The sequence below is a fragment of the Mastigoproctus giganteus genome, chromosome 1 (genome assembly GCF_048544385.1).
Source record: "Mastigoproctus giganteus isolate SK-2022 chromosome 1, ASM4854438v1, whole genome shotgun sequence".
In the NCBI taxonomy this organism is placed as follows: Eukaryota; Metazoa; Arthropoda; class Arachnida; order Uropygi; family Thelyphonidae; genus Mastigoproctus; species Mastigoproctus giganteus.
This window is the reverse complement of record NC_143575.1, coordinates 114,536,745-114,559,257: the sequence shown is the minus strand read 5'-3', so window position 1 is coordinate 114,559,257 and position 22,513 is coordinate 114,536,745. Positions and strand designations below refer to the sequence as shown.

The window sequence follows — 22,513 nt, the reverse complement described above, 5'->3', positions numbered from 1 at the left end:
TTGTGAAACAATTCTTAATCGTTTTTTCTGTTACAACTTGACTGCACACTTTCGCCAACTCTGATATGCACATCCGCAAATCTATATGTTTGTTGGTTTCTATTCTCATTATAATGTTTTTGTTTTTTTTTTCAGTATGCGCCTTCGGTAGTGCATTTTCAAATTCTTGATAATGACTTGGCCATTGGCTGCAGTTTAGAGGAGGTATTTGGAGGGAAGAAAACAAGCTTCACATTTGTAAGTTTCGAAATTACCGAAATTACTCAGGGCAGTTTTCGACAATAAAGGCGATTTTTCTATTTTCTTTCGCCATCTTTCTATCGAAATTTAAAATCCACTGTTCAAAAATTTCAATTGTCATCCAAGCTTTTTTTTGTAGTTGTAATCCAACTCTGACGACTTTACTCCTTTGAAAAATCGGGGTTGTTTACTTTTGCCTATTACCAAAAGCTTCAGTTTTTCACTACCAGCTATTTTTGCACCAACCCTGTAATTCTGTCCTTACCATTTTTATTACCTAAGCATTTATCACCTTTAAAAGTCAGTCTTGTTTAGCAAACGTTTAAAACGTCGACCTGTTTCATCAACGTCGAATATGTCTTTGGGCTCGTAGTCTTCCATAATTTTTTTTTTAAACTGTTTCTTTCCAATGGGTACAGTCTTCTCGATTACAACCCCACTTTGAATAGAAATAGCTTTTTCCAGTAAGCCATGGCGGATATCATGCCGTGATATCGGCATGTTTTGGTCTCTAATCAACTTCACCCACTTGAAAATGGCTTCATCTACATCATACGGGCATAATTTCGTACACGTCCGACTGGATCCCTTTCCTCGAACATTCTGAGAATCGAAACAAGGTTTTTCAGAATGGTTGACGCGCTACAGGCAGGGTTACTAAATTTTAAAGTGATTTCTTTTCTTTTTAACGCCCCGATCTACACTATTAAGCACTGCTACTTTTCCCACTACATCCAAAGATTTCCTCTTAGATATTGTAAGGCAGCGGCACAGCCATTAGCAAATGCACATTTGCGCAGCAGCTCAACAAAAATGATTTAGGGACCACTTATACATACTATGTAAAAATAGAAAGGTGAAATTCAATGAAATAGTGGATGATTCATTTCTGCGAAAAGACAGATGAATTTCCGGGATAAAGGAAACTCACCCTCTCCTAATTCTCCAATAGGGCGCTTTCAGTAGAAAAAAATTTTTTATTTGTTAATTAAAGCGGTCCCAGCCAACCTATGGCAACCCCTCTGATTGGCTGACCGACGCTACGTTGTCTGTTATACTCAGCACAATCATCTGACCTATAACGTAGTCCTACTCTCATTCTTGTTTTCTCAGAACTTATGTCATACCAACTGACTCAGCTTCACATTGGTAACCCGCGTCAATTCGGTGCGCTTGTTAGAATCTGGTTTTTCAAGAAAATCGAATTTTTCATCCTGAAAATGGACCAAACGGGCTAAGTTGTTCATTTATGTGACACACCAGTCACATACGGAAAATTAAGAACATAATCGAATGGTTAGTAATCGAGAGAGTTCGATAATAGACATGATTAATTTGTTAAAAATCATTGTTAAGTTCATTTGAAATTTAAATGATAGTCAAACTTCGGCTTGTTTTGTTTATCAAAAAAAAAAAAAATAAATAAAAAACATAATGCTCACGTGACGGGAAGCCTCGAGATCGGATTTGTGAATCAGCTTTATTATTTATTTATTTTAGTAAGGGCGAACGGGTATATTTGGGTTAACCTAATGCCGTAATATTTGGTACAAAAATGTAGAAGAAGTTCTACATCTTTGTTCTTGCACATTCTACTACAAAGGTGTAGTATCGTAACGTGTAGGAGATAATATAAACGTACATTGCTTGTTAAAATATTCCATACCGGAAACTGCACGTCCTGTCGGTTGCTCACGGACGACTGTGGCTAAGGTGTAAAAAGAATGGTGCCTAACGTGTCAAACCCCTTCTCGTCAATAGAACTGCAAACAATTACGCAAGGTGAATGTTTGTGGTGAGCGAAGGGTGCAGCACGTTGTACAGGCTGAAAGGCAGGTCACTGTGCGACAATTGGCATCGCAATACAATATGGGGAATTCAAGAACAATATCCCAAATGACGAGGCGTCATACACTTAGACGTATGGGGTTCCACAGCAGATGACCCAAGAGGCACCCTCTAGTCAGCGCTGGTCATCATCGACTGTGAATGTGGTGTCAACAACACACGTTGTTTGGATACTGGAGGACTGGAAATGAGTCTAAATGTGTTTGGTACAACATGCCGACGGTCGCCTTCGTGTGTGATGCAAGCAACAGGATTCCATGGTGTCCACTATTAAGGAAGGTGACGGTGGTTGCTTAATATGGGGGCGCCTTCGTAGCCGGGTGGGCAGGGGCAGCAGTGTATAGCACACGCTTCTTGATTAGACCTGGGTTCGAGCTCGTGAGCACCAAATATGGAGGATGCGGAAAGGTCAGGGAATGACCACCGCATATCCCCGGAGCAACATGGCCTTAGTTGCTAATGCTCCTAAAAACCAAATAACAACAACAGCTTAATATGGGGCATGTTTTCTGGCCAGAACTAGAACCCCTGGTGCGTATGGATCAATGTTTCACTGGTGAGGTCTACCGCCAGCTCTTGCACCCTGCACCTGCACCCTGCCATATTGCATTTTTTCCCGGACAGAAACAGGATTTTCCAAGACGATAACGCGCCGCATCATCAGGCCCGCACTGTGCAGGAGTAGTTTGAGGAACACAGTAAAGATATCACACATCTAGATTTCTTTCTAAAATCGCCCTAAATTCTAAATTCGAATGAAGCGATTATAACCTCTCGATTATGCGCATACTCTCCTAAAGACTCGAAATTAGGCGATTGGAAAGTATACGGAGATATTCGCAAGGAGTAAAACGGATCCAATTAAAAGTAGGGAAATGCAGGGATTCTTTGTTGATTCTCCTCTCGGTTCGTTATTTCCATCTATAAGAGAGAGAATTCCTTTATTATTAAGATGAAATTATTTTTAAGATATATTATCGATTTATTGAGATTAATTTATACGAAATAAAATGATGATGCCATTCTTCACTCACCAACACGAACAGTGGCTTTGTTTTAAACCTGTTTTCTTTGAAATTTAGTGAGTAATGCAGATTAAGTTCTTCAAATTCATGCTAATCATTTCCAATTTTTTTTTTTCTAGAAAAATAATGAAACTGTTTACTTTCTCTTTCAAATCGCTACTGAATACTTTTTCTCGTAGCCAACAAAAAAGGCAGTGCATGTTTTCTTTAAGGAGTTATGAATGATGTATTAATGTTATCCTTAGAATTACATGATACAGGAAAATGACCTAATTGTGCTCGGAACTGTGTCGTATAATAAAGTTATCGTGTTAAAAGTGTTCATCATACGCATTCAGTTTCCATAATTACATGTGTTGTTAACAACTAATGCGCTCATTTCAGCAATCACGGAACAATTACGAAGAGAGAGATTAATTTCTCCCTTGTCAGGGAACAAAAGCATTTATTTGGTGCAGCCTACAAATGTAAGTGACAAAAGCAAATTTCTTCCTCAACGGCGTTTTTAAAATAAAGACACTCTGACGTTGATTTATATTAACGTTATTATACACCCGCTAAACGAAAAAGGTGGTAAAAAACTATATAATTATTTTCGTTTTGATTCCTAGTTCAATTAACCTATGTTTCTATATAGTCCTAGCTTAAGTAACCTATATGAAGTAGACAAACTATTGGAGGAAATCGATAGGTGAAATGGGAAGTTTTTGTTTTTTTGACTGACGCTGTATAAGCTTACTTTCTTTTATTATTTGCCACTAATACTAACGCTATGTGAAAAATTAATTGACAGTTAAAGATGGCGGATTACAAAATTGGGTGAATGAGCGAGGAAGAGAGAGAAAGAGAAGAGATTATTAGGCCCTTGAAACCTTGTTTCTCTTAAATATACTATTTCTGGGTTGACTTGAACGTTCTTACTTCGATAATATAAATACCTATCCTCGATAAAATTCAATTATTCAAGTACGAAAAAAACAAAATTAATATATGCCACTTGTTTTGTCAGTATATTGCGACATGTCTAATTTAAGAGATTTTTTTTTACATCTTGTGTGTATTACGCAATGAAATCATACAGCATAGTTTTCACGGAGCAAAAATAAATAAAACTCACGGTACTTATAGAAAAGTTAAGTATTTCTGCAAAATGTCGTTATCCATTATATATATATATATGAGGGCAGACCAAGAAAAAGTATGGTCTCCAACGTCTTATGTTAAAAAGTTGCTAGATATAGAAAATAAAATTAATTAATTTATAGCAACAAATGGACAATTATTTATTTAAAATTTTAATGAGACTATTGAAACCATTGCAAGAATGTGTCCTGGCACTGATAACAAAATTGCGCACTGATCGTATAACCTAATTGCGAAGGAAATGGTTTCGTGAAGGATATCACTTAAACAGATGAAATTCTTTAAGTGCAAGATCGGGTTATGTGTGTGGGGGGAAATGTAAAGTGTTCAGTCTAGTTTAGTTTGCATTCAATTACTAAATGTATGGTCCTGCATTGTCATGTAAGGTAATGACTTGAAAGAAATCTTTTTTCTTTGTAAGCCATTTCTCAATGCCCAATGAGTACAATAAATTTGGGCATTAATAGTGCTGCCATGTTTTGCGAGGTGAATCAAAATAATTGTTTTTCTGTACTAAAATATTGTTCATATCACTTTTCCTGCAGCTGTTTGAATATTTAATTTTTTTCTCTGATATTAGGATGCTTCGTTATCGATTTTATCCAAGGCAAAAGTTCTTTTGTGGATGTATCTATTCAACTGGCCGTTTATAGAACATAACTCCACAACTACATCTGAAAGAGGATCAATGAACCTCATTTAATTTGTCATACGACCACCCTCCGAATTTTCAAAATCATATTTCAGTACCATATATAGTATTTAAATAACAACACCGGAGATATTTTCAGATTTCTTCGAATTTCACTTTAGTTCTTTCATTAAATCTACTGATTTTGAGTGTCTTTTTCTGTAGATCAATATACAATATTAATATACGATTCTTTACCATCCAGTCGAGAAAGTCAGTAACTTTTCAGATAAGTGATCAAATAGAAATATTGAATTAAACTTGAAAACAGCTTAATTAAATTCAAATAGTTATAATGGGTAGGCAAGTAGCTTCTAAAAGCAAGTAAAACCAAAAAAGTATCTGTTTTATAACTGTGTTCCATATATTTACAGAAAATGTATTTGTGACAAGAACTGCGTGGAATTAATTCTAAATCCTCCCCTTGGGTTTACGCCATCATGTTTTTCAATTCTCTGTTCAAGAAGCTCAATCTTTAGGTTGATAAAATGTTTCAATATAAATTTTTGTCACAAAATAAAGTTAATGATTTAGTTAAATAATGTGATCTATGCGTAATTTATACTTCTTTGCTAATATTTGTCTAAAGAAACAAGAGCTCATCAGGGCTCTTGTTTCCTTAATTTCCTCCCAGCATTGCAGGATTCGGTGGTTCTTAACAATTTATTATCAAGTGTGTCACTCCTTATATAAACGGATTAAATGGATCTTCTGTTCCTCATTTTTGGAAGGTTTGTTATAGATTCATATACCCATATCATGCAATCGATTTTCATAAATAGTTTATTTTATTAGAAATAGTTTGAATTAATTTATATTATTATACCACAGCAAAGTAAAAGAAATGATGTAAATGCTTCAGAATGACTGATCATGCAGAAACGTCCACGGTATGATAAAAATTAATTCAAAAATGTTGCCAGTAATTGAAATGTCATTCTCAACAGACACTTAAACTGTGTCAACAATATTTTATATCACTCTTTTCAAGAGGTTTAATTATGTCTGTATTCGATATATTTATATTTATTTTCATATATTTGTACATTCATACATACTGCGTCTTTCAAATGGGGTTGCACAATTTAATTCAATGACGTTGGTTAAATCTGTAAAATATGCAACGTCGTGTTATATGCGAGTGAGAAAAATGCTGCCTACGAGTCTCATACAGAGGGTAGTCAAGGATATTTTTATAAGCTGATCATTTCAAGTAATTATGACAGTACAATAATATATGATATCTGAACAAAATTTTTAATGGAGATGGCAAAGCAATCATTAACATCCTAACAGCAAAAGAGGATGTCTTTCTGGTTCAATATCATTTACATCAAGCGATGGCCTACTCGACTAAAAGAAAACAGACAAGAACTTCTTCTGTTCCATGGTGGTTTTCAGCACTAGCTGAATTAAGACAAAAAACTGAACAAACAAGAAAAGCCTACCAAGGAATAGGCATTTATCGGACGCAGACACTCAGGTTTTGAAAAATGATTACAGAGACGACTTGAGAAAGAGGTACCATAAAGCAATTGCTGATAGCAAGCAAAACTGTTGGAAACGTCTAATGCAGAAAAGAGGAAATGCTGACCCTTGGGGTATAATCTATAAGCTTTCAAGAAATAAATTTTTGTGTGGTGAAATTTACAATACGGTAATTAGAAAGAATCAAGAAACTTCAGACAGTGAATCTACAGTCAAGGCGATAGTGGGTAGCCTCTTTCCAGAAGACTTACCTTATATGGATAACCCTGACCAAGCGGAAATTAAACGTATTAATCGGGAATATACGAGAACAACTGAAAATGTCATTTTAACATGCTTGAGCTAGGAGCTGCAGTAACTAAATTGAACCATAAAAAATGCCCTGCCATTGAGCTCATTGAGAATCGAATGATTGAAAAATTTTATAAATTGTTCCCTGAGACCTTATTAAACTTATTTAATAAATGTTTGCTAGAGGAGCTTTTCCCTCTTGAATGGAAGCTTGCGCACTTAAAAATCTTGCATAAACCGGGAAAGCCAAAACCAAACCCCAGGTCAATCTCTTTATTAGTCAATCTTGGCAAATTATATGAAAGAATGATTGCCCCAAGGATTTTAAAATTATTCAAAGAACATCAATTCTCCTCTGATTGCCAGTTCGGATTCCAAAAAGGACGATCTACTGAGGATGCAATCTCAACCTTGCTGACTTACATATTTAGGAGGCAAATTGCAAATACGTTCTTCCTGTTTCCATTGACTTTGAGAGCGCTTTCGATTCCCTCTGCTGGGAGAGTGCCCTCAGGTCACTGAAAATGGCGAAGTGTGATGACTACCTGTTCAAAGTCCTTAGATCGTACTTTAAGGACCTACAAATTAGAGTATGTACAAAGCATTTATCATACACGACTACCGTTTCCAGAGGATGACCTCAGGGTTCAGTCTTGGGACCTCTCTTCTGGAATGCAGTGTTAAACCAGTGGCTGATGAAAGATAGCAATGGGTTCATCAAAGTTGCATATGCAGATGGCGTGGTGGTGCCTGTGCAGGGAGGAACAAGGCAAATTCTGGAACAAAAAATTCAGTCAGTGTTGAATGACTTATTGGCATGGTCGGGTTTAAATAAACTAAAGATTTCTGTCACCAAGACCAATTTCATGGCGTTTAAACACCACTTCGATGACGGAAGGCCGCCAAAAGTAACTATATGTGGTACTCAAATTCTATATGTACAGAATACCAAGTATTTGGGTTTAACTTTAGATGATCGTCTCGGGTTTCATGTAAAATCACTAAAATCAATGAAAAAATCAAAAAGTTTGAGCTGCAGTTAGAATTTCCCGCAAGGAATGTGGTTTATCCAAAATAAGCTGTAGTACTGTACTACAAGACGATATTCCTTCCCATTGTGGTTTATGCTGCTGGTATTTGGTCTGCGACTGCTACCAAGGTTACTAAAGCTAAGCTTCTGTCCCTGCAACGTACCATGCTATTTATAGTTACATGAGCTCCCAGGACAGTGTCGACAAATGCCTTGCAGGTTATTTCAGGTACCATTCCCTTGGATTTACACATTAATTATTTCCGAGGTACTGTATATAACTTAAAGAGATTGCATCCGTTATAAATACTGAATATCACCTCTAAACCAAATAACAACATAAAAGAGGATTAAAAGTAGAATTTGAGGTGAGCTTGTGAATTGCTGGCAGCTACGTTGGGATGCGAGTGAGTTTGGAACCATTAGAAGTGGGTTCAATCCAGCTGTAAGTTTTGCAATGAACAAGAAGATGTCTTCTTGGTTTGCTCCCACCATGATGACGAGTTACTTAATCACTGGACATGGCTTAAGGGCCAAACTATTTGAAAGAGGATTAGAATCTGACTACTACTCTTCTTGCGGTGAGGTTGAATCTTGTAGACATGTCATCCTTGAATGCGGTCTGTATGCTTAAGACAGGCAGGAATTACTAAATAGGTTACCAAACCTCACGGAGAATAATTTACCTCTCTTGGTTCAGAGCTGGGACATCTTTGCTTTGCTTCAGGAATTCTCGGCCAAAGTTTTAAAATAAAACAGGAGTTAAGAACTCTATTGCAGGATACCAATTAACGGAAGTGATGCACAATTGACGACAGAATGCTTGCTGTACAGTCATCTTCATTGGATGTTTCTGGATTATAGTGAGAGCTGATCTTCCGCTCCTGGATACCCAAATACAGGCTTGCGTTTGTGGATGGACTCTAAGTGGAGATAATGCTAATCTAAGTGTTAATGTTAATGTTTTTCTAAGTGTTACTCTTAAGTTAATGTCATTCTAAGTGTATGTATTTGTATTCATTCTAAGTGTATGTCATTCTAAGTGTATGTAAATAATTGTATAATGTTGCTTTTGTTTCAACAAGTACATTGTTCCTTGCTGGAATTTTTTTTTCCACTGGCCTCTAAGTCCTGGCAGGCTTTGGGGCGGCATTGCTGACACCTACCAGTATAGCACTGCACTTCATCCGGTGGGCGCGGGATTTGTGCATTATAGCAACCACAGAGAGAGAATGGTTGATCCAGGTGTTGGTTGGTCCCTGGTGGCAAAATGGCCTGACAACACTTTTTCCAGACCTGTTTTGCAGAGGTTCTGAGCTATCACAGGAGTAATAGGTGGAGATGGGCTTGTCTAGGAGCCACCCTTAATACCAGGGGACACACACACACATGCATATGTACACAAGAGGCACAGCATATATAAGAGTATGTTTATAAATTTTGTGTATAAATCTTGAATATAAATGGATTAATATGTATCTTGAGAATATACAGTCGTGTGTTAATAAATAAAAAAAAAAGTACAATAATATTTAAATGTACGTCTACGTGTAATCAATGGACTACATGAATAGAATACCTGTAAAGTTTACATGCAACTCTTCTGTTTGTACTCAAACAGCCTAAAAGCTGTATATGGGGTGAATTCAAAAAGCAATAAACTGAATTTATAATAAAATGATTTAGGATGTTTTATTGAAAAGTTCTAGTGCGGTGTGATCTCGAATAATAACAACACAGTTTGCAAAATAAATAACGCTTCCTTGGTATAAATACAGAATGAATTTAGAATTTCGGAGCACTGGTTTAAAATAGCTTAAAACGATCAGAATTACTTTCGGATGAACCGACGAACTAAATAGAAACAAATTATTCGTTAAAACTTTAAGGATTGTTAGGAATGCAAATAGAAAGTGTAAAACATACATCAGCACGGGCCTTCTCTCCATTCGAAAACGCAAAGCAAGTGGTAGAATTAAATAGCATTAGAGAACGGTGTAACTACTACGAAAAGGGCGGAGAAAATGGCGCGTGAAAGAGAAATAACAGGCACGCAAGAAAGATAATGATTATTCCGCTTCTTTTTTTTATTCTTTGTTATCTGCGAAAAGAAGCAAGGCTTTATTTGTCTCATTATCTGCATAATAACAGAAACAAGAGAGTGGAAAGAAACGAACTTCCAGGCATGAGAACGGCGTCCCTGGGTTCTTTTATCTAAGTGGAAGAAATAAAAAAGAAAAAGTTTCTTTGCGAAAAAAATCTGAAAAAAAAAAGAAAAGAACTCCGTGTTTCAGATCTTTCGTCCGTGTGATTCTCATTAACTTTCTTCTCTCTGATTTGCCATCTCTATTCAAGAATGTAATTAATTACTCTCTTTCATCGAATCCGAAATGAAAATAGTTTATCTAAATGTTTATTAAAAGACTATGCATTAAAAGACTTCGGAAACTACTCTAATTCCACAAAAGTTTATGGAGTGAAACTTTTACAGATGGAGAGAGAGAAATAATACGTGTTTCATACAATACACTATAATCAGCTTAGTTTTAATTGGCTTAAATTTGAAAACTTGAAATTAATTGTGTACAGTTGAAAATCGGTCTTCTGTGGCCTATTGTACAGAGGTATGCTTCAATTCCGTGCAGAAACTTACCTGAATAAAGATACTTTCAATTTATTCCCCAGTGCCATTCAAAAAGTGTTTATAGGTAATTAAGACTGAATTCTCAAAGTAAACTTTCTCAGTAAATAAGTTGCTATTTCTCTTCAAAGACTCATTAATTGCATAACTTTAAATATAGAACACTTGACAGCGGCAACTGTTTCGATTTGTCATCAGCATTGCCACAGGGTCGATCGACGGCATCAGTAGAAGAATCTGCTAAGCATCACTTGTTAATACGAATGTAATTTTGAAGTTCTCTAAAATTTAATAAGCCAAAACAAAAAAGTTTTGGCGACAAATATTCTGAGGAAAAATGTGGATTTTAAATAGCATTAGAGAACGGTGAAAAATTGAAGTTTCAGGGAATGCAAATTAATATTGCGATTTATTTGGCATGCTGGCTGTCATTGCGTTCGCGGTATTTTCAAAGGTTTACCTCCAATTACGGAGGAGTGTATTATCTTGACATTTAAATAAGGAACTGTTTTATGTTCAAGGATATTTAAATTTGTTTTGCAGTAGGGAAGTCATAATCTATGCATATTAAACATTCGCCTTAAAATTAAAATTTCATCAGTTACATATAAAGTAACACGATACAAAATTTCGAAATTTTGGATATTTTCAGTTATACCACTTGGCAAACAGTTCGGTACTTATGAATCCTACTCTCTCTCTTTTTACTGAAAGAGAGAGAGAGAGAGACTGGTTGAATTTTGGAGGAAAAATAAACCACCGATAAAAATGATGAATACGTAGTTTATGAAATATCAAAGGAAGAATTATACATGAAGTGCCAGGGGTTGTGGGAAGATGACTACTCGATTATACTACAATATCTCTATTTATAGCTGCCTAGAGTATGATCTAATGGAGAAAATGCAACCCAATTTGGATTGTCTGTTTTTCAGAGAATGAGGAAGGGAATTACACGAAAAACAAAATCAGTTCCAAAAAGTTGCCTCCACGAGAAAAGTTTTTCTGTGAACAATTAACCTATCACATGATCTATGTGGATGTACGTACTTTCAGATGAAGATTACCCAATTAATATCGGTACGGTAACATAACCTTATTGCTTGATGTTTTCCTGTAGCTGTATTATCGGAAAGATATAATATGTGGCATGATTTGTGGCCAGACCCATTAGGGCGACATTTACAGTAAGGTAACTCCTGTTCGTAATGACAATACTGGACTCATCAATAATGTTCAATATGGTCACCAATGTGGTCGTTGAACTTAACCTCAAAACCGAGGTAGAGCATGGCTAACTGCAGAATGCAGTATATCGGAGGTGACATTTTTACGTGCTGCTTTCCTTCAAGGCTACGGCATTTATGTATCCATGGCACACATTGCTCTTCAGATAGCCCCGAAACCAAAAGTTGCAAGAAATAGGCAACAGAGACCGCCACGCTGCGGGAAATGAAAGAAAGAGACCAACTAACTCGATCATAGTGTAAAAAGCCCATAAAATTACTCCACAAGATTCGAATTCAGATCTTTTCACACGGTGGGAAAGAACAGGATGATTTTTTTTCACCGTATTTAAAAACACTTTCAAGGATAGATCTTAATCAGCACATGCAAAAAATCTTTTACTTGTGCTGATTAAGATTTTTTTCTAATACAATAGCCAATTTTAGGCGTGTGCGTATATTCGCGTATAGCGCCTCTTGTCTTTACGACGTCCGTCCATCCGTAGGTAATAACTCGATTCTTAATGAATGGATTTTCATGAAATTTTATATTTTGTTCTATTAAAACAGTTTGGAAAGCCAACCCAACTTTCATTAAAGTCGAACCAACAAATATTCCGCAATTAGTATTTCTGTATTCGTCCATCCGGATGTCTAACTCGACTTCCATTGGTTGAATTTTGTGAATTGTTAGATTTAGCCCAGAACTGTGGAACCATCCAAATTTCATTAAAATCAGATTAATATAAATTCGACAGGTATTATTTATTTTTAATGTACATCACGTAGGTATCGTTATACCGTATATTGTAGCAGAAGCACTGGTTTTTATGTTTGTTTCGTTGTAGGAATGAATGGCAATATGTCGGATGCATAGAAACAAAATATTCTAAATTTCCGCTTAAAATTGGTTTTTGGTTCTTTTTCTTTGGTTTTTGCTCTTTTTTGTTATAAACCATTAATTATTATTATTTGTTAACGCGCCTAAAATCTAAAGGCATTGAGGACATTGACTTGTTTATCATTGAATCCGATTCGTACAAATGGACTGCATGGACTCTTTTCGATGCTTGAAACTTTACATTTTTTTCTGCGTTTAATTGCAGAATGTCAAAATATTCCTGCAGATAGGAAAAGAGCAATTAATCCTGAAAACGTAAAGGTTGTTTTCACTTAAGTTGGTAAAGTCTCGTGGTAACATTACTTTTGGACACTTGAGCAGCCATTTTAGAGAGATTTATCCAAGGAGGTAAACAATAAGCACATGATCATTGCTTTGTTTAGTTGTTTATGGCCGCTTTGCTACTAGGAAGCAACGATCACCAGGAATGCTGCTTCCCTGTACATATCCGCACCACGAGGAGGCAGGCCCGACTATACACGTACGTACTAAACTAAATGTAATATTTCCAGCACCCATAGGAAGAAGCGCAAATCCTATGGGTGCAGCAGTTTCCTGTAACTATGTACGGTGTTGAATAAGACAAAGAATCCCACATCCACTGGAGAAAGTGTAATAGCAGTGGATGCCAGCAGGTTCCCATACCCAGGAAGCCTACTGCTGGGTACAAGCAGGTGAAAATTCCGTCTCTAATAAACTGGAGACCAGCGAATCCTGCCACCAAAGAGGCTAGCAAAAAAAAAAAAAAAAAAAATTGTTCCCAAAGGGACTAGCATAATTAAAAATTTTAGAAAAAATAAATAATGGACAAAATATTATTACGTTTCAAAAAAAAAAAAAAATAAATATAATAAATTTAATTAGATAAAATGTTTCAAAAAATATTATTATTAAAGAAAAAGAAATAAAATAATTAAGGAAAGAAAAAAATAGACAGAAAGAGTAATAATGGTTAACACTATCCTAGGGAAATAATGATGCTGAACTTCAACACAGGATGGTCGTAAGAATATCTTTGTTGAGTATAGAAGTCAGCTCAATAAACCGCGTCGTCTGTTAAAAATGTGTGTAGCAAATTGCTGTAGACCTTAGAAGGCATTTTGATTTTCAATAAGTCTTTTATTTCCAGGAGAGAAATTATGTACTGTTCTAAATAATATTTGTCTTAAATCTTGGTAAACCAGCCAAAACTATAAAACTCCAGTCTTCAGAGGCGCCGCAGAAAGCGGTATCTGACGTAGCTTTATTGAATTGAAAACGAGCATTCAAAGAGCCGTGGCCAGTTAGAATGTATGGTATAAGAGGGCTTGGGTAAAATCAAAACTGATTACTTTTTGAGGTAGTGAATTTAATATCCGGTATAAAACACCCGGTCACTATTCCTTTGGTCCAGGAATTACATCTCACTTGCCATCTTTTATGAAGATCAATCCAACATTTCGCTTTTTCATTCTTTGGATCGGCAGTGGGATCATAGGTCAACTTGGAAAAAGTTCGAGGATATCCTTTACGAAAATAGTAAGCAAAGCCTTTGTACGTGAGATACAGATCCAGAGGTAATAAGCCTTCGATTGCTTGCAAAGATGCAGTTGAAACTGTTCTACAAGTTCCCAGGAGAGCTAGCAAAAAGGTCCATTGGATACTGTCTAGTTTGGTTTGAACTGTAATAAGTTTGGTTCTGTGAAACCATATGCTGGCTGCATATGTAATGATTGGAATAAACACTGTATAGTATAGAATTCTGAAGGTTTCCTTTTTTACACCCAGTCCTGCCGAGAGATTTTGAATAGCATGGCCGTAAAAGTTTTCACTTTTTTGGAAAGATTCTGAATGTGTGGTAAGAATCACAATTTTTCATCAAAAATGATATCAAGATGCTTATGAGTGGTAACAAGTGGCAGAATAGTCCATTAAACTTGACAACTGGAGGTCTATTTTGGTCTAGTTTTCGGTGAAATATCATCATCTTGGTTTTAGATGGTGACACTCTTAATTTATTTTTCAGAGTCCAATCCAGCAAGTTAACGAGTACAGAGTTAGCCTGTTGTTCCAATTGAGACCTGGGTTTACCATGTACTAAGATGGAGTGATCGACGGCAAAGGCAATCATTTGCGCACCGGCCGTGTCGGAGGGAGAAGACAGCCAATCATCAAGGACGAGGTTCCACGCAAGGGGGCCAAGAATGGAACCCTGGGGACACCCCTCGAGAAACAGCTTTATATACCGACTGATGTTTGGTTTGGATAAGTAACTTTTGAAGAGCAGGAAGTGATGTCTAGAACAATGAGTGATTCTAAGGCGCTGTAGAACACTCTCCAACCAAACATTGTCGAAGGCGCCCTCGAAATCAATAAAGACTGCCAGTGTATATTTCTAAGTAGAGCTATCAATTAACTTTTCAATTCAAAAAGCGCATTTTCACAACTACAACCAAGGCTTAAATCCATACTGAAGAGAGGAAGATAAATTACTTTCCAAAAGAAGTTGGTAAAATTTGTATGCCATGAATTTTTCTAGTAACTTGCCTAATTGGGATAATAAAGTGATAGGCCTGTATGATTTAGGATCACATGGTAGTTTTCCTGGTTTTGGGATTACTTTAATGAAAACAGACTTCCAAATAACAGGTAAATTCCCAACTTAAAGACATTTGTTGTAGAGCTTCAAAAGATGGTTTGGCCTAATGGAGAAGAATCTTTTTTTATGAAAATGGTTTCCAGTAGATCAGTTCCTGGGCATTTGTTATTACCTGTAGAAGAAACTGCATTTTAAGCTCTTCCATAGAAAATAAAGGAGTAGATATGGAAGAATCATATTGCTCATTTTCTTTCCTAACTCCAGAGTGGTAGGCAGAATCAAGAGTTCTATCATCATTGGTAAAAAGTCTTTCAAGTGTTTGATTGGCAGTTTGCGTCAAGTTCAGAGTTTCACTATTATTTGAGATTACGGAGGGTTGATTCAGCCTTTTGATAACGATTTTGACATTGATCCTGCTTGTGACGTATGGCAGCAATGTAATTTTTTTTTTCACGCAGGCGCAGTCCCAAACCTTATGAATAGGTGTATAAGTTGTAGAAGTTGTTTTAATGTCGACATACCTCGGAAATTGGACCCACGATTGGAAGGTTACATAACCGCACTTTCCGAAGAAGGGTACAGTTATGCGTAAATTACTGATAGGTGCAAGTCGAAATATTTTTGTGTATCCAAGTTCCGTATCCATAAGGTTTTGAATGGCAAAGGAAAATTCCGCGAAGCTGCTGCAAGTGGGCGGAAAACACCGAAGAAACTGCAACCTGCTCAAAGTCGAACGAGGGAGGTAGTACGAAAAGTGCAGTGGCTCGTTGTTGGTGAAAATCCAAAAACCCAAAGAGCTACAGTGTCACGTGTGGGAACGTCCCAGTGAACTGTTTGTCGCATAATGAACGAAACTTTGCAACTGGAGAAGAAGCACAAGGCCCTTGTACACCACCTAGGAGCAAGGCACATTACAGAGCGAGGGGTCAATGCTCGAAAACGCTACGAAAAATACCTGGCTGCAGAAAGGTGTAAATCCGTAGCAACATTGGACGAAGCGTGAGTGTACCTCTCCTACTGCAACAAAATTCGAGCAATTTATTACCGTCCACAGGGTGACAAGGCCTTTCCAACATGGACGTATCAGTGCAAAGAAAGTTTTTGCCGAGGTTTTATGGTTATAGCCGTTTTTTGTTATAACTGCAAATTTGAGTTGCGCAGAGTCGCTAAAAACATGAAAGTCAACTCAGTGTATTAAGAGACTGAAGTTCTACAGCCGTTGTTTGAATGTGACATACCCACATTGTACGGTTCTGACGCTGAAAAGGTCGCTTTATCCTGGACGCTTTATCCTGGGTGCACCAGGATAAAGCGTCCAGCCACAGACACATTCCACCCGTGCTTTTTTGCGGAGAATGGAAGCGGTGACAGGTTTCAGTATTATTTGAGATTACAGAGGGTTGATTCAGCCTTTTGATAACGATTTTGACATTAATCCTGCTTGTTACGTATGGCATTCGTTCGATCCCGTTTGAAGATATACCTGTTAAATCACCTGACGCCGCACTCATGGATTTTTGCGCTTTTGGACTTTTGAAAAGAGCTCTCGGAAACCGCCACCCCAGAACTATTAAAGGTTTGTGGAAAGTCTGCCAGCAGGAATGGAACAAGATCGACTTGGCAGTTTTGCAGCACGCTTTACTTCAATGGAAATTGAGATGCCGTGCGATAGTCCATGAGCAGGGAAAACAAATAGAACACAACCGGTGGCGGCCGCACGGAATTTCGTAGTTTTAAAGGGCTGTCAAAATCGTTATCAAAAGGCTGAACCAACCTTCCGTATTGCATTAAAGATATCATCAGGAGTTAATTTATTTCTACTGATTTTATACATAAGACCCCATGGATCTTGGTTTCCAATTGTATGTACAAAATTCTGCCAAGGTTTGACCTTACTATTATATATTGCTTTAAAGATATCGTCTTCTCATTTTTATAATTTAACCTATTGACCACATGTAAAGACTGTCTATTGCGTTTTGCTTTCTGATAAAGGCGCCTAAGCGTGATGAACCTTGCGGCGTTCAATTGTTATCTCATTTGTCCACCACGGGGTACATTTTTTTACTGAAAGCTTTCCTTTTGGTAGATTTTGTGATAGCTGTAAAGGTAGTGTTTTTAATAAATCTGTCGTCAAGATAATCAATTACAAATAATCAATCACAGAGTTTGTAGAATCAGACGGAAGATCTTTAAAGGTTGATTTATCAAAGTTTTCTCAAATTATATTTCGTAGGGAAACAGCTGATCAGATCATTAGGTGGAGCTGTAGTAGTTTTAGAAGAACATACGTCAAAGGATATAAGTCGATGATAGGAAACTGGCAAATTTGTATGTACATCTCACTCATAAATTAGAGAAGAGATTGCTTGTTTCCAGAGTGACATCGATGTTAGACTGACCCAGGCTGCTACAAAATGTAGAAGGCCAATTTGGGAGATTAAGAACATGCAATGATGAGCAAAAATTAAATCTTCTAATAACTGCCCTCTGTGGTCGGTAGTTGCGCTATGCCACAGAGAATCTGGAATTTGAATCCATTAGGATAATAACAGGTTCTGGTGAAAGTTTAAGAAGTGCAGTTTCTAGGTACTTCAGAAATGAATTTATATCTGAAGATAGCCTACAGTAAAAAAAAATCAAGTAGAAGGACATGATTTCATTAATAGCTTGTTACAGGTAGCATGTTGTCAGCAGAGAGAAGTGACGGTGAGAATGTCTAGATTTCTATTGAATGCAATAATAGTTGTTTTTGGATTTTCATGTGGGGATTTGATTATTCTGGCAGATAAAGGATAACCTGTGATTTTACCGTGATAGTGATAGGGCTTCTGTAAACAAACAGTGGAGAAAGGATATCTGCAAATCTTCGAATTTCATCAGTTACTGTCTTAGATCTATGGGCATTTAATTGACTGATTTTAAATTTGGCTGTCAAGAGTATTCTTTAGCCTCATCACTGTTATGATCATTAGGACTGGATGGGAACAGTTCTTTGTCTTATTATTTCCACAGTTCTCTGGTATTCTGGACACAAGACATCTTTAACAGAGTGACTGGATGTCTTCTTCATTCCTTTACAATTGGCATACACCGGAGGGTCATTTTTGTTGGGACACTCCGAAAAAATGTGCCCCGAACGAGCACAGTGTCCGGAAGTCGGTACTCCATTTTTGCAAGAGTTGTTTGTTTGTTATTTTGGTTTTAAGGAGCATTAGCAACTAAGGCCATATTGCTCCGAGGATATGCGGCTGTCATTCCCTAACCTTTTCGCATCCTCCGTATTTGGTAGTCACGGGCTCGAACCCCGATCTAACCAAGAAGCGTGTGCTACGCACTGCTGCTCCTGCCCACCTGGCTACGGAGGCGCCTTGCAAGAGTTAAACGTATGTCCGTATTTACCGCATGATAAACAACAGAAGAATTTCGTAAAGGCCCTAAATTTACAAGACTTTAACCCTATAAATATCCTGTCTAGAGTGGAGATTTGTAAAAAAATACGTTGAGAAAGAGCAAGCACCCAGTTTGATATACACTTAGACCTTGATTTCGTTTTGAATTTAATTTAAATACAATCTCATTTCCTATCTGGTCAGTGTAAACCAAAGGTCTTTTAAATTTTTGAAATACAAATCATCCAAAACTTCTTCCTTAGTTAAATCGTTATCTAGATCACAAACAACTATTGTAGAATTTAGTTCCGTCGATGCTTTTGAAGGCAGATCAGTTTCAGAAATAAATTTAGAGGACGTAATAGCGTTTATATTCGCCTTAGAGTTTGTCTATATTATTATCCGATTGTTCTTGATAGCTCGAAGAGCCTTGATTTTAACCTCTTTCAGATCACTTTTTAGGTTTTTAATAACATGTTCTCTAATCTTCTGACTAGTAGTGAGTTGCGAACCTTCGGTAGCCTTTACAATAATGAGGTTCTGAGGCCTCTTTGTAGGCTATATTTTAACAAGCGCCGAACTGGAAAAAGTAGCATGTACATTGTCTGCATTTATTACTGTTCCATTTTTACAAAACATAATTAGGTGTAACTGTATTCTAAGGTAAGGAGTCATTTAGAACACTGACATAAGACCTTTTTTCAGGGATGTTTTGTACTTTAAGTTCTTCGATGTGCTTTTGTTGGAGCTGGTCATTTGACGTTTTAAGTTCTTCAACATTTTTATTTTGTAAATCTATTTGAACCTTCAGTCTTTCAATTTCTACAATTGAAATACTGAGCAACTTGTTTCAATCCACTCCAAGACTTGAGAATGATCTTGGTCTGCGATTTCGTTACCTTTGCGTTATCATTGAGCAGGTACCCCTCTAATTCTTTGCGTAGTAAAATAACAACGTCTTGAGGCGGAATTTCGTTCAGCATCACAGTCCCCTTATTGGGTATCCTTATCTTCCTATTTGGAGATATAGTTGCAGAAGGTCTAATGTTTTTCTCGTATGAGGAACTTATAAAGCACCTGGAATCTTCTAAAGTAGAAGGTTGTATGACAAAAACTATTATTTTTAGGCCACTCGTTTAATTAAATTCATCTGCTGTGCTGTATGTCTTATGTCTGTTAATTGCGTGAGTTCTATGGTCGATTTGTCTGTTTTTCTGGACGAAAAACTCCAGTTTCTAGGGGGGGGGGACCTTGCTATCTACCTACTATAGACCGACTAACTCAGCCACGGATTGAGAAAAGCCCATTATAGTACCTTGCGTCATCGACGGAACTCGAACCCGGGACTTTTCCACCCGGTGTGTGGGGGGGGGGGGACGGTGACGACACCACTGTGCTACAAGCGCAGACAAGGTTGTGTGACAGAACGCTTTCTCAAATGGCGATGCCTGGCACACTCACACTTATGGGTACCACAGCAGACGATCCAAGAGACACCCTCTCCTCAACGCTGATTATCGTCGATGGCGATTGCTGTGGTGTCAACAATACGCTGGTCGGACACTGCAGGACTGAAAACGATTGTGCTGGTCAGACGAGTCCAAATGTTTGGTGCAACACGCCGACGGGCGCTTTCGTGTGTAGCGCAAGCAACAGGAGTCCATGGACCCATCATGCATGGTGCCAACTATTCAGGCAGGTGGCGGTGGTTGCTTAATATGGGGCATGTTTTGCTGGCAAGAACTAGAACCCTTGGTGCATATGGACCAACGTTTCACTAGTCAGGTCTAGCGGCAGCTCTTAGGAAACCACATGCACCCTACCATGTTGCATTTTTCCCGGAAAGAAACGGGATCTTCTACGACGAAAATGCATCATGTCATCAAGCCCACACTGTGTACGAGTGGTTCGAACAACACAGTGAAGATATCACCCATCTTTATTGGCCTCCAAATTCGCCTCACCTCAATCCAAATGAACACCTGTGGGATATTTTGGAACGGGAAGTAATGCGTATGGACACGCAACCGTCAAATCCGGCACTGTGGAAAGCCTTGCAGGAAACATCATGCAGATCCTTTCGGACGTCTTCAAATATTCAGAGGAGCCGATGTCTCGGTGAATCGCGACTGTTATCCGTGCGAACGGTGGCCAAACAAGGTATTAGGTAGGCGGTCATAATTCAGTGATCACTGAGTGTGTATATATATAACAAAAGACAATATGATACTTATGTTAAGGTGAAGGTACATTGACGATCGATAATGCCATTAAATAATTGAACATTACGCGATCGTTGCAGATTTATTGATATATTTAAAACTATTATGCATTTAAAAGTATTTGAGCAATAATCTATAATACGTCCCAAAAAGCTAAACTATAAATTGTGTTCATGTGCTACCATGTCTATTGCACCAATTGCTTATATGCAACTAAGGGTAATAGTGAAGCAGTGTAAAAGGGATTTTAAAACTAATATTAACAAAATAAATACAAAATTAATATTATTAATATTTAAATTCATTATCTGCTGATTACAGCCTGTATACATTGATGGGCACTCATCAGGGACCAGCAGGAATCAATGTACGAGTGAAAGCGATGGCAATATACAAGCTGTTACTATGATCCATATTCTAGTTTAACGGGTGTTTATTAATAGATAGAATAGAATATAATAGTTATTAATATAATTTGATAGGAAAGAATAGTGAAATAATATCAATGCGGGAGTTGTTTTAGTTGTAAAGTAGAAATAATGGGGTTAAATTCAGGTGTAAACTAAAAATAATAATGTACCGTTGGTCCATTATTTCTATTTTACATCCTCATTATTTCTGGTTTGTGTAAGGTTGAAACGTATTACTTTATATGGGTATTCGTATATGGAAGAACAGCAAACCAGAGAAACACTTTATGAGATTCAACAGCCAGTTTTAGATGGATAAACAGCCTAAGAACATAATTCATTCGTATTATAATGCTAATTTATTCCAGTGAATGAAAAGAACACAGTCATTCATGCAAATTAAATTTCTGCAGTGAATTTTGACAAAAAAAGGAGTCAGAAATGATCTGAACTGGAATCAGAAAGATCCACGCACCGATTGTTTCAATGTTCTCGCACATAGCAACTACATAGTGAAGCAAACATTTGTCGTGTACATTTTAATGGAAACATTTGTCAAAACAGGAATGCAAATACTGTGCTATCTTCCAAATTTACTTACCCCTCATCTTTTTTGTTTATACGCGCATTTAAATCCAAACATGAAAAATAACATTTTTCATATACAAAGTTTGTTAGGTTATATTAAGTGTACGTTATTGTAAATGTATATTCTTCGATTGGTTTGCTTTTTGCTGGACGAAAAAGCAGAGTTCTCGAAAGAAAAATCTGCATTTTTCTTCGTGGTAGCACAAAGTTCCGACTTACGTAGAGTAAGGTGTACATGAGGTGAGAGCACTGAGGACAAAGATTAAGTGTGTTTTCTGTTGATGGAGACTATATTCAAATGCAAACATCAGTTCTAGTATAATAAAGCTTGTGTGAATTTTTTTTCGTATAAAAACATATGCTTTACTCATTCTAGTTAATAGTGAACATTGAAAAACTCACTCTTCTAAGATTAGTCAAGTTTGTATGATGCTTTTGTTATAACATTTAGCTAGCTGAGGTGAACAAATGCATTATATCATTAATCATTTTTTGCTTTGTGCTAGAGATCCTAATCACGCTTTCCACGATGACAGCGATAAAAGTAAAGCAACATATGAGCGGTTAATCTGGCCACAGTATGACAGAGTGCAACAGAGATATCTCGCAATCGGTAAGACAGAAGAGATCATTTTCTTTTCTAGCGTTTAAGAACCATGTATTTTAAGCCATTGTTTTATAATATTGCTAGAACTTGCATCATAATTGACCTGCGTTGTTTCAACTTGATGTTACGTTTCCTAACAGAATTAAAAGCAATGATTTAATTGCATGTTGAAAAAAAAGTCTGGAAGATCAT

General features: G+C 37.0%; 1 protein-coding gene across 1 annotated transcript in view; it reads left to right on the top strand.

Annotated features, from left to right (window-relative positions):
• Nucleotides 1-22,513, top strand: part of LOC150091105 (neuroligin-4, X-linked-like) — a 641,407-nt gene that overhangs the window by 555,140 nt on the left and 63,754 nt on the right. Inside the window, exon 5 of the mRNA XM_090374313.1 lies at nt 22,221-22,327. Coding sequence (XP_090230439.1) covers nt 22,221-22,327 — 107 coding nt within the window. The remainder of the gene's footprint in view (nt 1-22,220; nt 22,328-22,513) is intronic.